The sequence below is a fragment of the Rhagoletis zephyria genome, unplaced genomic scaffold (genome assembly GCF_001687245.7).
Source record: "Rhagoletis zephyria isolate East Lansing unplaced genomic scaffold, Rhagoletis_zephyria_1.1 Rzeph_scaffold_00235, whole genome shotgun sequence".
In the NCBI taxonomy this organism is placed as follows: Eukaryota; Metazoa; Arthropoda; class Insecta; order Diptera; family Tephritidae; genus Rhagoletis; species Rhagoletis zephyria.
The window spans coordinates 56,425-72,904 of NW_016157319.1; the positions used below are offsets into that span (position 1 = coordinate 56,425).

Below are 16,480 nucleotides of genomic sequence, written 5' to 3' on the forward strand. Positions count from 1 at the left end.
CGCTAAATGATTGTGTTCCTCGTTGCCGTCATCGTCGTTGTTTAAACTTCCATAAGCACAAAAAAATGCATAAAGTGATAAATCACTATCTAAGCGCAAGCAAGTAGTCAGCTTCTGCTACCCTCCACCTTCTTGCTCAGCCCTCAGCGCCACAGCATTCCTGGAGTACGTCCTCCATGCGAGGCGCGGAATGTTTACACACTGCAGTGCAAAGTCATAAAACCTTTCCGCTTCTCCTGCCAGCGTTGCCACCTCTTTCCACTGTATGCTGCCGCATTGTCTACCTAACTGCCTATTCGTTTGCTCGATCCATATGCTCCAAGCAACTATACATACACGTTTACCCGTTTAGTCCGCAGTGTGGCCGTTGTTTGCACAAATATTTGCCGCCTCTGTGCATTTTCCGCTAATCAGCCTACATATATTGCCCGCTCTCTCTCTCACACTCTTTCCCCCTTTTTCTTTCTTCTCTCCGCTCTGTACCCCATTCTCCGTTCTTCTAACAAACTTGCCTTCTATTTGGCGCTGAATTGACTGGCTGCGCGTCCACCACTTTGCGGCTATTGTTTAGCCACATTGAACGGTGGCACTCTCGAGATGATCCATATCTTTGCCGCTTATGCTCGTGTCCCCATATTGATTGATGGCTTTTAGTTTGTCGCAGATTTATTTCATCATCATCACTATTGTTGTCATCACTTATAACTTTTCGGCTTTGGCGCAAAGTTGGTTTGGACTAAAAAAAAAACATTGGTGAGTTTGTCTTACGCTTGGCAGATTGTTGCTTCAAATGCGATTTGGGTTTTTGGTTTTTTGCTTTTTGGAGTATTGCTTGACTGCATTTTTTGAATGTTTATTAACTGTTTTCAACTCTCTGTGAATCAGCGAAAGTTTGGCATTTGTAATTGTTGCTCAAATGTTTGACAACAGCCAACTTTTTTGGGGTTTGAGTTCAAGTTTTTCTGTACATATCGGTGGTGTAATCCTTTTTGAGTGTGTAGCACCTTTGTTCCAAGAATTCCTTAATCCGTGGTCGAATGGTATCAATTATGGAATTTGGTGTTATTTTTTTTGGTGCTGAGTTATTGAATGCAGGCTCACAACGGTTCATAGGAACAAATACGCTTCAAATATTTTAAACTTTTCACTTTAAACGGGCGAGCAAGGGCTTTATTAGCAGTTTTTTTTTTCGTCCAAACAGTGTGCGAGAGCTCCGTGATTTAGGATGAGTTGAAGTGACTTCCAGTGAGCCCACTAGCATACCTAGGCCCTCAAATTTTGGGCCCATTGTAAAACCACGCGGAACGTTAGAACGTTGCTACTCAAACCATCGTATGGACTCTGCGAAATCCAAAAAAATGCCGTATTCCTACTTCGGCTATGTCGATTAAACCTTCGAGAACAAAGTGCGGGACATTAGCTTAGCAGTTTCATCAAGGTCATCTCGGCAGCTTCTGCAGAAGTCGTTTTGGGAAGCACCTAACCTCTCCACGTGCCTTCCTCCCAAGGCAACAGCTGGCAGATTCATGGCTGTGGCTAACTTCCATCTGTATGAGGAGATTGTTCGACCGCTTCTCGTTCCATTTTGGCCCCATTAGTTTCGTATTCCTGCAAGTGGTGAGACCAGCGCACCTGTCCCTGCTAGTTTAACTAGGTAAGAACAGGATGTCCAAACTCTTCTAGGATTAAAAAAGTTGAACGGATGTGCCCTCTCTCCCAAGTTCATCCGCTTTTTCGCTGCCTGGTATGTTATGATGCCACGCGGCACCCATACCAAGTGAGGTGCCGACTGCTCCGCGCTTTTAGTGCCGCTTGATTATGTAAGTAGAAGTCCTGTGTGGCAGGTACTTCTGCTTGAAAGAGGCTGCAATAGTCGGATAGGCGAAATAGTTTTTCCAGCCCCAACTGGGCAGATTTGGTCTGCGTTCATCTCTACATATGCCAAGGTCTGGGTTTTCCGGCTAAAGCAGACGCTTGTGTGGATGAATATCTACTAGTGGTACGAGCAGACTCTCTCAGACGAATAGAAGTGGAAATCAATATGCAATTTTTGAATTAGCTTTGGGCTTCTGATCAAAACGGATTCCAAAAAAAAGGTCGCAATACTTGATTTAGTCGCCGACCTTAACCGTCCATGGTTCGTTGAGAGTCTATGCGGTTGGTTTAATTCTATGATGTTCTAGTCGGATCTCGATGTGTGAAAGACCTCAAATAGCTTGTTGAATTTACATTCCAATCAATATTTATGCGGTGTCTTGTCACGTAGCGAATTGAATCTGGCGGTTAAGTGGTTTTTTTCATGCTTAAAATTACTCACTAGACTGACACCAAGCTTACCGCAAGGGTTTGCAAAGGAATATCCAACAGCCTTAGATAGAATGTTAGAGGCTGTGCACTGCGACCTTAGGTCTATTTATTTAAATTAAATTTATTTATTTTAAATTTAGGCTTCCTTATCGATGTAGCGTTTTCCAGGCAAAAAAAGGCTGCTAACTGCCTGACGTCTCCATGGGAGGTACCCAAGCGTTAATCAGGACCTTGGGCTAAATCAGCACTCAAAACTTATCCCATTTTTTCCTAATCAGATTTACAAAAAAAAATTAAGATGTTGATGTTTTTAACAACCACCCTAATTTGGGCATTTGGTGATGTAATTCACCTAATAGACCTTTAAAATCACGTTCTCATTTCTTTCTTAGAATACTTTGAAAAGCGGATTAAATCAGCTTTCCTTAAGGATACGACGAGTGTCTTATTCCCTGCATATTATTTGAAACTTCGATTTAGACATTCCTTTTTTTTAATTTAGACAAGGCAATTAAGTCTAAGCAATAGTAGTTAAATCAACTCCATACATATTTCGTATCTGATCAGACTTCTTTCTAGACATCAGGGGGAAGCGAACTCACATCATTCGATTTGCAAAGCCAGTTCCATTGCTCTCTTATTTTTTACCATTCTACACTTATGTTACGTTAAAAAAAAATGTGCATTTTAATCATTTATTTCCAAAATTTGTATGCAAAAGAAATTCGAGAAAATCAATTAATAACCTTCACTTTTTGAAGTCGGTTAAAAAATGTCAGTTTAATTTCAAAAAGAACTAATTTTCGGATCGAAAGCTCTCGGCAGCGAATGAATAAAACATAATTCACTAGTGAATTCAAAATAAAAAACAACCAGAAAATAAATAATAATTGAAAGCAAATGAAACACATTTGGAGGATAAGTAGAATTCATATGAATTAGGTAAAAAGTGGAAATTCTGCAAAAACACAAGAATTCCATTAACCCACAATAAAAAGGGAGTAATGCGAAAATGTGTCGAAAACAAGGGTAAAACAGATAGAATTACACTGATGTATTTTGTGTAGTAAAAAAGGTAAGCAAAATGCGAAAATGTAAAGTTGATGTGTGTTTTTTGTTTTTGTAAAATATTCGCTGCTGCGTATATAAATTAGCAAAAAGATTTGCTGCCGACGAGGACGCGCTTGTGCGATAATATTTATTATTACATAGTTGGCAAGATTGACACATGTGTCCGCAAGCCAAGCCTAACTATGTATGTACTATCTATGACTTGCTGCAGTGCGGAGTTGGGGATTGTGTGAACGCACTTTGACTTGAGTACTTTTTTTTGCATTTATTTTGTTGGATTTTATTTGCCAATCCTTCTCACTTTTACCTTTAATTTCTAATTTATGCCAATTCATTGTCTCTCGCCATAACAATAACAACAATAATAATAAAAATATATATATATATATATTATTATTAAACCAACCAACAGGATAATAAGGGATGATAGTTGTAAGCTGTAAGGATGATTCGCCCTTCTTTATGCTACTGGTTAGGCAAACAAAATATGGACAGATAAAAATAAAAGCGTGTTTGGTGGATGGCTTGGATGAGTCGGGCGGAGGGCTCGTGCAGGCTTACAAAAATTAATTTCTGATTACCTTTTGCTGGTTTGATTTGAATGAATATACGAGTATGCATGTCCTTGCCTCTGCACCCCAGCGCAGCACCAGCAAGCTTGTAAATTTTCATAATGTAAAAGTGTGCACATATGTTGCCAAAAGTACCCGGCGGCTCTTACCCACTGACACTCGAGGAGTACCCACTGACACTCGAGGAGTAGTTAGCTTTTTTATTTTACTTGTGCAACCAGTTTAGTTCGGCTGGTGTTTGGTATTATTTGACAATGCTGTTGATGTTGCAAACTGCGGCGTGCGCTGCACAGTGGTAAAGTGGGGAGGAAAATTAACTAGTGAAATTCAGAAAAAATCGAAAAAAATTTAAAATTTTTAGAGTGTAAGATAATTTAAAAAACATATTTTTTCCAGTATTGCCATGCCAAAATTTTAATTAAATATGTTGCCACTTTTAACGTTTAGATAATTTAAAATTTTCTTAGATATTTTAGATATACATATGTATTTTTCATAAAAAAATGTCAAATGAAAAGTTCTATAAAAAATTCACAAAATCTGCCCTAAAGCAAAAATATATAATTTTATGTATAAACCAATAAAATAAATTGAATTAAAAAAATTTACTTTAAATAATAATAAGGCAACAAACACCATTTACAACTGGAAATTAAAAAAAAAAAATGTCGGCATTAGAAACCAACCATTTTGACTTGTGAACTTTGCTTAGTCTAGAAATTAAATTTTAAATAGAAAAAATATAAAAAGTTCATAAAAAATAAAAAAATTATAAATTTTTCAATGAAATAATGTTCATAAAAGAATTTGAAAAAATCTTTTCCAAAACAAAGTTTTACAAAAAGAAATTTCATAAAAAAATTTACAAAATTTGGCCTTAATCTCAAAAATAATAATCTATAAAAAAGTAAAGTCAATAGTATCTATTAAACTAAATTTTACTAAATACAGTAAAGCAATGTCATATAAAAATTGGATATGATAAGCCTGTCTAAAATTGAAATTTAGTTTTCAATAACTTTTTCTAGTTTAATTTATGGTGGAAATCTGTTCAAAGCAACTCTTCAAACCATAATAAAATATGTAGTCCTTTAAAAATTAAATTTAAAAAATTATCGATTCCGAAGATAGGTTACTCAATCAAGTCTCTCTCTCAATTAAGTACAATCAAAAAATAACTATTTATCCTCCCTATCAAAAATTCATTCTATTTCGACCAAATATTCACCATTTTTTAACCACTGTGCATTACATAACCTCACCACTTGCTATGACGCTTTCGCGCGGTGGTTGTTGTTCGAATGCATTCTTCATCAATTACAAACTACTATTTTGCCATTATCTCTAAGCATAGGCGCATCGTTTGCAAGTGTAAAAGAGAGGTTAGTTGGTAGATGGAATATCCCAGCCGCATGCCACATTTGTTGCTTGCAACACACCATGCAAGGTGGGTGGAAAAAAAGAAAAACAAAAAAGAAGCAAGATTTATAAATATTGCCTACAAAAGGCGTCCAGTGCAATCCCTGGTATTTGTATTTAATTATTTTTAAATTAGAAGAATTGAAAACGCAGGCGGCGTAGGTTTGATGAGGGGTTGTCTTTCTAAAGACTATGTTTGGGTACAAAGGACCTGCTGCCACGATGATTTTCAAGTATCTATCCACACTAATGTTTGTTTGTCTGCTTGTCTGCTTGTCTATTTATCTCTTGTGTAGGTAAATACTATTTATTTATATGCATTCATAGGTACACATGTACCTACGTACCTATGTAGTGGGCAAAGACAACAAACAAACGAACTGAAGTGGGGGATGAAGAAAAAAAAAACACTTTCCACACTGAATAAAATTCAGGCAACAAAATAAAAAGCAAAGAAAAAGGTTACACGCGTCAAAAATTATGCCAGAAAGTTGGCTATGTATGTATGTCCTTTTGTAGTTGTTGTTGGTGTTGCTGCTGCTGCTGCTGATATTCGACACTTGTGGTTTTATGGCTAATCACTCACCTAACTTTCAAGTTCCAACGAGCAGATAGACACACATCCATATATAACTACTTGTTAGTGGCACATGTAACGCATATGGCGCAATTTAAAAACGAATCCTTGCGCGTCCTTTTTGTTTTGTTTTTATTTTTAGCAAGCGCTTGAGTGCTTTTCCACTCCCTATGTAACTAGTTTCGAAGTGACTCAGTATTGTTGTGTTATTTCTTTTTTTCTTTCTTTGCTATCAATCGTTTTTGACAGCTCTCTTAATAAACAATGACGGATCCTTTGGTGTCCTTTGTATGCATATATGTATGTACGATATATTTAGCTACATAAGTCAGCATGTAGTTTCATAGTGCTTATCGGGCTGCATCAAACAACAAAAAACGCACAACTTAAACGCTCTAATAGATACTTAGATGCCTTAGATATCTCGAATAATGTTGGTTGAACTTTGTTGTTCAACTACGCGTCCACTGTAATTAGCGGTTTCAACAAATAAAATATCAGACATGTCGTTTTCCTTTTCGTTCAAAATTTGTCACATGCTCTAGCTAGTATGATTACAATGTTACAAGATAAATAGAGTCATTCATTACTCATATGTAACTTGTAATTATTTACATTAAGACGTATCACGAAATATGTACGAAAGAAAAAAAGTTAAGCGTGTGCCAGTTTTATTTAAACACTAATGTCTAGGGAAAATTTTGGGTGTAAAAAAATTTTTTTTCTTATTTTATATGAAATTTTTAAAATCTGTATGTCGCTAAATAGGTCTCGCTCCGGACTATATTTGGCCATTAAACAGTTTTATTTTTTATACCTTCACTAATTTAGGAATTACTATCCTTGGTTTTGTATTTTTATACTATAAATCTAAACCTCTCAAAAAACGATGACGACCTTGCTAAAAAAAACGGTTTATTCAATTATAGTTCTGAGCAAGGCTTTTATAGTTCTGAGCAAGGCTTTTACGGTGACATAAAAATTAAAAAAGTTGGCTCACAAATAAACAAGTTATAGCAAAAACGCGATTTAGCGGGTTTTTAGTGGGTGCACAAAGCATTTTTTTTTCACCCAACATTTTTTCTCGACATAGTATTCAAATAAAACTGGCACGCGCTTAATGTTCATACATACATATGTATCCATTATTCATTGGACTCCTACATACCATATACCATACTTTACTATTTGTAATTGACCAGGTCTTTAACGAATTGCGTCCTTTTCATAAAGTTACATTAGACGGGGTCACTGTAGAGGTTCGTAAATGAAAATAAAAAGTTACCCCGGATCTCTGCCTCGAATGCTTAGTCTAATCCAGAGGTTCCCACACTTTTTGTTCTCGTAAACCACCTTCAAAATTTTACTGGTTTGGGTTGACACCTTACTGCTATATTTCTGCCATGTTCCCAAAACTCTTCAAAGAATTGGGAAAAGTAGTTCTAAAGATTGAAGTTTGCGTGGCGGCTGAGTGCCAACACTAAATTTGGAGTGGTAAATAAAAATAGTATATTTTCATGCATGTTCTATTTTAGAGAGCGTGAAGCGAAAAAACTGAGTTATAAAAAAAATTAATTCGGTTGAAGAGCACTCTTTCTTTTTTAACTCGCAAAAGAGGAAATCAAAATTGAATGCTCTTGAGTAGAATTGTAGTGAGGAGGAAGATGGATATTTTATTCCTCTACCTTAAAATACACTACTCAAAAAAATAAGGGAGGTTAAAAAAAAATTTAAGCTTAATAAATAGGCTATCTGGTCCACATGCTGGCCTACCTGAATATATTTTTTTCAAGTCCGTGGACAAAAAAAGTGAAAAGTTTCCAGAACTTACAACTTGAGAACATCCATTTTGTCAAGCCAACGTAAACCTCTATCTAGTCTTCGCTGAACCCCTGGGGGTCCACCTGTTCCACTTTGGGAATAGATGGTCCTATCTGCACTTGTAAGAGCATTTGGTGAAACGATTCCTAGGTAAGTTAAGACTGGCTACTCACTACGTGACTTTGCTCAAACTACTAAGAGCCATAGCATAAGACAACGTACTATAAGTAAACTAGCTAGAAGTCTAGGGACCTCCCTCTTTAGGGATAAACGAAACCCTGTGAGTATGTATGGTGCTCTCGCCTCTTATTGGCACGTTTTCCGAATGACCACCTTAGCCGACAAGTCGCTTGGCCTCGTCATGGCCAAAGACGCCAATAAGTCACGAAACCCATTACATGCATACCGTCGTCCGTATCGGCGTATAGTTCAGCCATGTCTGCCCTGCAGTGTACCACATTTTTTGAGGAATCGCAGCCTGAAAGTCGATATAGAGATTCGCTCGGCCGGTTATTCGCCCACTGCTTATTAATTCCATCGCTTCTATGGCTAAAAATGGAGAATGCTACGCGCATACCCGTTGCCCATTTGCGACCTCTCTATATAAAAGTGCACCATCTCCATACACTCCCGCTAGCCTTCGACCTAAATCGTGGCCCAGACATCCGTCTCAAACTACTGGCCCGAGATCACCTAGTGTATTCATCCAAAAAGCATCGACGCTACTCTAATGTAATCGCAGTATCAGTATATAAACTGTCCGGTGTTTTTAAGCCTGGAGGCAGTTTTAAACGATATATTCTTGAGCTACACTGCGGCCATTGGTGTGATACTAAGTGGTCATCCTAATCATATTCTTTTAAGAAATGTTTTCTTCTTCATTGCCGACCACCAGGCCAGCATGTCTTCGAACAGCATCGGCCTAAGAGTTGCCGGGAAAATCTCGTTACCTCATCAGTAGAGTAGCTTCACCTAGCTTGGGTTGGCCAGACCATTTCGGAGTACTAGGTCTGTATATTTTTTTATACTTTGCTTGTGGATGAAAGAGACGTCACCTACTCGGACAGTAAGTTGGGCATTCCATTTTCTTAAGTATCTTGTTAACCATCTGCGATCGTGGTAATGGCGACTGTAGGCGTCCCATCCTTTAACCTCAGTTTTCTTCGTTTTTTTGGCTGCAATGCTTTCCAAAAGATTTAAGGAAATATGATTAATAGGTCGAAGACAGACCTATCCACTCTAATGTTCGTATTTTGTGAATGTTTGGAAACCAACATGTTATGCAAATAAATGAAAGCTATCATTTTTCTGGTAGTACATATGTACATATTATACTGACAACAACTAGAGCAACACTCATTGCCAATGTTTAATATTGAGATATACGTTCTGATAATATAAAATGTGCTGACCTTATTTTTACAAAAAAAAACGTAGAATATACCCAATCATTGGTAAATAAATGTATCTGTGTGTTAATTTGTGTACAAAATAAATATGCTAGCTTAGAGTGAAAAGTTGCTAAGTCCCAATTTATTGAATTGAACAGGAGCGGAAAACAACTTCTTATAGCAATTTTCTTCAAGTATTTTGCAAAACTTTGAATACAACTTTTTGCTTGTTTAAAGCAAAGCGAGACTCTATATAAATCAGAGGGATTCGGTTTTTATGAGAAGATTTCGTACTATTTTGGCCTTATCGAATTTTCGGAGCTTTGTTTGGACTTAGCAAATTTCACTTTCATTAAATATAAACAAGAAAGCATAAAACAAGGACCTTAATGCATTTTTAATTTCTCTAGCCTCCTATATCAAAATACATATCGCTAGCTTAGAGTGAAAAGTTGCTAAGTCCACTTTTTATGAAAACTCATATTTTGATATAGGAGGCTAGAGAAATTGAATACGCATCGTTTCGAAAATGATAAAGGTACTTGTTTTATTTTTTCCTCTTCATAAGCAATAAACGGAAAATTTGCTAAGTCCAAAAGAAGCACCGCAAATCCGATAAGGCCAAAATAATACGACATCATTTAATAAATATCGAAACCTCCTGATTCTTATGGACTTTTGCTCTTCTTTAAACGCGCAAAATGCTTGATTCAAAGTCTTGCGAAATAGTTAAAGAAAATGGCTATAGGAAGATTTTTTCCTCTCCTGTAAAATTTTTAAAATGGGACTTAGCAACTTTTCTTTCTAAGCTAGCGATATGCGCTTTCATAAAAAGTGGACTTATCAACTTTTCACTCTAAGCTGGCGAATATTGACCACACTCAGTAGTTATTTATGATGATGGCGAATGTTATGTATAAGCAAATGCTCAGTCACTCATTCAATCACTTCCTTGTGCCTTATCCTTCTTCCTACTACTATGTATATATGTATATTAGAGTGTCTCACAAAAAAATGCAGGTTTTCCATCGGAATTATAAAACTTAGGTTAATATTTTGGACCGATTTGAAAATTTCCTTATTTCTATTCCGTTGATGAAATTTTTAAACATTTTTATGAAGACATTTTTTAGCTTAAACTCTTCTATCATCTGAGGTGATTTTTTGGAAAAAACATTTTTAAAAACTAATGTTATTTATAAAAAAAATCGATTTTTAAAGCTATTTTCAAATCGGTCCATTTGGAAGAAGTCTTAAACTACGAAAAACATTACATATCTGATGGAAAAACAGTACCGATTTTTTGTACGGAGAGTGGTGCCCCTAATGCTCACGTAGATCTTAATATTTTTCCGAAATATTTTCGAAGAAGTATTACGCCAAATTCATAAAAAATAAAAAAAGACTTTAACTGCTTTATAAATCGAAAATTTGTATGAAAATGTCACTTTATATAGCTCTTTAAACCTACTTTATTTTTTATAAATATGGCCATTAAACTATCAAAAATTGTATAATGCCGTTTTAACAGTTTTATCGATTTTTTTGTATGAAGTGTGATGCACCCTAATCTAGATGACTATGTATTTACATACATACATATATGCATACATTTAGGTAGTATAATCTAATTAAGTTGTACTATTTTATGAGTAAGTCCTAACGGTGTAACTTCACTTGTAGTTGACGATTATGTTTGAATAATTACGTTAATGACAACTTACTTATAGTCATACACTCGGTAATTTTTTGTTTTATTCTCTGTTATTTTTCCAGGCGATTATTTACGAAGGACAAGATAAAAATCCGGAAATGTGTCGTGTTTTGTTGACGCATGAGGTTATGTGCAGGTAAGTTTCGTTAAATGTATTTATGTATATATGTATGTGTGTATGTGAATTGCATATATAGCTGATTTTAATAAGGCAACCATAGGCCAGTTTCCCATTTCTCTTAATTAGTTTTTCACTACTCATTCGCGCAGTATTTTTTCTACGATTGGGTATCATTATATTAATCATATTTCGCTTATGAAAAACCTTACCGTAAAAACACATCTGCTTTTCGGATCTCTCATAGCATTGTAAGGCTCTCAGATGACAAAAATATAAATATAAGATAAACTTTCCACTTTAGATGAGCTAGGCTAACTTGTCAAAGCTTAATATATGGAGTCATTCTCGTTCCCAAAAATTAGTTTGAAGCTAGAAGAAACTGCTTTAGGGCGGTCTGTGAACTTCAAGCTGTTACTCTTCCAGCCATCGCCGGGCAGTGCCAAAGTATCTGCAACCTCGGCTGAAATAATAGCTCAGAACGCCCTCTAAGAACCTCTTGGCTAGGCGTTTTTTTATCCTTAAGATTGCGTGAGGCGTTTGAATGGTAATCCGTCACGCAATCTGACACGTAATTACGTAGAATTTTACGCAAAATAGAAATTTGCTTCTTTTTGTAAGAGTGCCTGCAGAGTACGTAATTTCGTCAGCTTTCAAGTTTCCTTTACTGGCGCGAAGTGTGGAGGAAATACCTCAGTACCATACCTGGTGGTGATGTATGTATGTATGTATGTATGTAGATTTCACTAGAAATGGTACTACACTGTACCAGTGAGTTTTAGAAATAAATACGTAGCCATCAGCTCTGCCTGAGAGTCACTACAGTGATCAGACAGACGAAAACGATGAGAATATGAGTGCTTCTTGCTCTGACTATCCCAGTTTCTTCTTGGCGTTAGATGGCTCCTAGACTTATTGTCTCAAGTGACATAGTGGTGTATAACTTGGTGCAAATTTTGTGAAATTTGGTACAATTAATTAGATTTATACCAAAATTCATTAATTTACACCGAGTTATACACCAGTGTGCTAAATACTTGAGGTCCGTCGTGGTATTGGAAAGCAGTAGTCGGATTCACTACTGTTTGTGACTATCTCTGGACTATATATGCTACCTTCCTTGTGGAAAGATCCATCGGACGCAAACTGATGAGCGTGAAGTGTGGCTGAGGTCTTCGTCTCCCATTTGCCAACGCGTTCTACTATATAAGGCCTCCAATATTGTTTCCTATCCAGTATTAGCCTTTCACATTTGGCATGGTCTGCCCTTGCTAGGGGTACCCCATTCAATGTGGCATTGTCCACAGAGGGGCACTTTGGTTTTATGGTAAAAAAGGCCAAGGAGCCCAGCAAATAGCAAGGTTATCGGCATATTCCGTGCTTCTACCTTGTACAAACTATTTACGGATCCACTTTACAGTAAATTGCCTTACAAAGGACCCGCTCAACTCTGAGTATACATTCATATGTATTTATTTATATATCTCCCGTGCCTTAAGCATATCCCTTCTGAACGAAGTTGGGCTGTTGCAAAAGCCCAGAGCTTCTAGCCATAAGGTAAACGATTCTTGGATATGAATTAATACCCGCGCTTTCTATATTTTTTTTTTTTTTTTTTTTAGAAAATAATCAGCGAATTTGAAGAAAGATGTGGAAGTGCAAGTACTTTCAAAAAGTAGTTGCAGAAAAAGTAATTTTCAGTTTTCGAAAAACGATATTTTTTGTTTTCCTCACCGTTGCTTTTTTATTATTCCGCGACAAAGTGCGCCATATGGCCAGAAATTAAAATTTTTGGTACAGCATGAGCTAGTGGGAACTTATTTTCGAAAGCGAATTGTGCAAGCTGCCCTTGTAAGTTTTATTTTTGAAGCTGGATTCCGGAAAGTGACAAAAAGTACTCACTTTTAGGGTATTTATGCGAGAAATGGGATTTAAAATTCTCAACTTGACAGTAATAATGAATTTTATTGACGCACTTTTTGGCGAAATAATAATAAAAAAATATAATAAGGAAAACCAAAAATTTCGTCTTTCGAAAATAAAAAATTTCTTTAGAAAATTTTTCTGTAACTACTTTTTGAAAGTGTTCAGTTTTGGAATAACTAGAATTGCCAGGTCTGACTGGACTTTTAGGCATGTACAAAAAGCAGAGCTAAGATATACTTGTGTATATGTAAAACAGTCGGAAAATTTTCTTAAAAAGTCCCGAAAATATTCCAAAAGGCATAGAAAACTCGAAAAGTGTCAAAACTAATTTTCTATCAATGACTTAAAATAGATTAGATAGATTACATCGTGCGACGATCAATTTTAAACACAAAAAAACGTAATGCTTTTTTTTTAAAGGGCTTTGACATTTCAAAGAAGTGATTACTAAAAAAATCAGTCCAGTGTAAAATAAAAATATGGGCATCAAATAAAAGATAAAATTCTGTGGAAATAAAAAAATTTAAATTTGTTGGTACACAATAGGTATTAAAAATGTCTTTTTAACATTTTATCCTTGAATAACCTTGAAAATTCTTAATATTTATTTTTGAAAAAATTATATGTTAAGGATTGATATATACATGCCCACATCCTAGAATTTCGTCCTACTAATTTTATTAGCTTGAAAAATATAAATAAAAGGACATTTCCAATACCTATTCGTCCTTATAAACAAAAAACTTAATTTTTTAATTTAACAGAATTTGTTGTTGAAGATGCTTTTTTGATTTCAAAAACTAAAACCAAATTAAGCTGATCACCAACAGCATAGCTACTACTTTACTCCTATTTTGATGCCTGTGAAAAGGAACCTGAGTGATATTATTAGCACAGCATAGTATTACGCTGAATCACGGAAATATTTACTTAAAAAAAAAATGTATATTTTTTTATTTAAAAGTACATTTTTTCTTTGCATACAATAATTTAAACACTTCATCTAATAAAGTTTATAATACTTAAGTATTAAAAATTTTTCCTTTTTATCTAGTATGGCATCTAATTTACAAAATTGCCACAAATCAACGTCAAAAGGAATTATTCTAAGTAAATGCTTGCCGTCACCTATCGTTCAATCCCGTAGCATCATTGACGCCACTACACAAGCATTTGTGGTGCTTCTAAGAGGCAATTGGCCAAAATAAACAGTCAATGAATATGCGAACAAAGCAAAGGTGCATAGGTACCAAGAAAATGTCTAACGAAATGCCAAGTTCATTGATGAGCTGCCTTACTAACAGACATAGCTACGTATGCAGGTATTTCCACCCAAGTATTCGCTTTTGAAGCACACAAAACGTTCAAATTTTTCGCCAAGTAGCCTTGCAAATCGTCCTACATCAACCCACGGGCTGTAAGGATATGAAAATTTCGCAGCTTCTTATTTGCTTAAGTTTGCATGTTTATAGGAGTCGGCAGTCTATTTGTCTTGTTTGCCAATAATCTTTGTAAGAAAATGCAAAGTACTACATTTCACGGCCTCACTTACTACACTTACCTAATCTACACCTTCAACCAGTTCGGTTGTTTGCTAGTTTCCCATGCAGCCTTCACTGCTTTGTGTCTGTGTCTATTACGTTTATAAGCTTTTATGTGTTTGTATTCGTAAACCTCGTAATCCCTTGGTGAAGAATCACAATTCCCGTGAGTTTCCAAAATTTAGCCTTTCGTATTTGCATTGCTTTCGTTACTACATTCTTTACACCTTTTTTTTTAAATATTTCTATTAATTTTTTTTTACTGTTTCTCGTTTTCTTCCCAACTTTTTATTTTTTTCTTTCTTTGCCACACTCAAAAAGAAGATAAAATTATGTGCTTCAGCACTATCTAAATCCAGCAAATGGTTAACGCTTTTCTACGGCCTATTTTTGCTATCCTGCGCCTCATAATATTTGACTTTTACAATTCATTCTTCTTCTTTTTTTGTTTGTTCATGCAATCGTCGCCTTGTTGAATTTCCTCGCATTTACCTTAAGCGTACAAAAGATTCAGCATAGCTTTTTCTCCAGTTGAGTTGAGTTGAGTTAAAAAACCAACCTTCGCCGCTTCTTTTCTTGAGTAAAGCTTTCTTTGTGGTATGTTAAAGTATAAAGTTGAAAAATAAAAAGCTTCTCCACTATCCTTTGGAGTGGCCATCATAAACGGGCAACCGTTGAAATAGTGTATGGCACTCCAACACCTATGTATACACACATACATTCATACAAATAAAGGGTGTTTGGACAAAGGCATGTCCAACCGAGCGTAGCATAATCGAGTGAACAAGGCAAAAATGAAGAAGATGATGTGGACGAAGAAATGGTCCAATTCAATGTCTAAGTGGGTGGTTGTTTGCCCAACTTGTGGGTGTTGAACGGGCGCGTTAAGGTTTTGCGGGGGAATGAGCGGATGGGAGTGCTAGCGAATCATCAGTTGCAATGATATAAAGCAAACAACAATGGCGTCTTCATTGTTTGGCATTTCGCCCATTTTATATTTACTTTATAGTATGTAGATTTGTGTATCCTGTAGGAAAAATAAAATGATTTGTAACCTATTGCCTAACTGGTGTTGCAGAGATCGCAGAGCATTCTGCAAGCGATTAAAATGAAGATTAGGTCAGGTCTTTGTGGTTCCTCCCAGTTGGATAACTCATATTCATCGTCTGTTGGGATGCCGCCGGGAGAAGCTATCCCCGATTTTACATAAAACCAGTTTTTAAATTGGAAAAATCTCAAAGGAGACCTAATAAAACATCTAAAAATCTTAGGTCTTCTGCCCATTATCTATCTCTATTGTGCCCTCTTGCTCCTTACAGCGGCTTGGTAAGTCAAAGCTCCCTTAGGAAATCCAGTAGATTGTTAGGTGATAGGTTAGGACCCGAGGTATTTTTCGCTTCTCCTCGCCACTGAATCGCATTCGAGGATTATGTGCTCAGAAGTTTCAACTCTCCAATCGCAGAAACGGCATAAATCTGTGGACCAGATCCTGAGGTTGTATAAGCGACTTCTTAATCTGCATTTACCTGTTAAGATACCTGTTAGTATTCCAGGTTTATGCTTTGGGAGGTTAATTGTTTTTTCATATCTTTTTCTATTTTATCTCCCCAATAGTTTTTTTTGCTTGGCGCTGCCCAGTGACTTGGTTCCAGCGCAGTTCTCTTTTGATTTATTCTTCTCCCTTAAGCTATTGTGTGATAGTGTGCGGTTGTACTGCAAGAAAGCTCAGGCCTATTGGTGTTGTTGCTGCCGCCTCCTTGGCGAGCCTTTTGATCTTGGAGCTTTCTTTATTCCCTAATTAAATTTTGAAGTTCCTTTCGAAGCTAATAACTCTGCCGAAAAAAAAATAGATATCGGTTCCATATATAGTAACACGCCTTAGCAGTACTGCTGCTTTGTTGATTGCCATCAGCTCAGCCTGAAAGATCGTCTGGAAGACCCAAGCTGATTTAAATATTCAGATACTTCCAAATACTTAGGAATATACATACATCACCACCAACCCTACATTCGAGCTTTGAAC

At 36.1% G+C, this 16,480-nt stretch overlaps 1 protein-coding gene across 1 annotated transcript in view; it reads left to right on the forward strand.

The window, feature by feature from the left end:
• kn (EBF transcription factor knot) overlaps positions 1-16,480 on the forward strand; it is a 99,728-nt gene that overhangs the window by 31,412 nt on the left and 51,836 nt on the right. Inside the window, exon 4 of the mRNA XM_017609551.1 lies at positions 10,935-11,008. Coding sequence (XP_017465040.1) covers positions 10,935-11,008 — 74 coding nt within the window. The remainder of the gene's footprint in view (positions 1-10,934; positions 11,009-16,480) is intronic.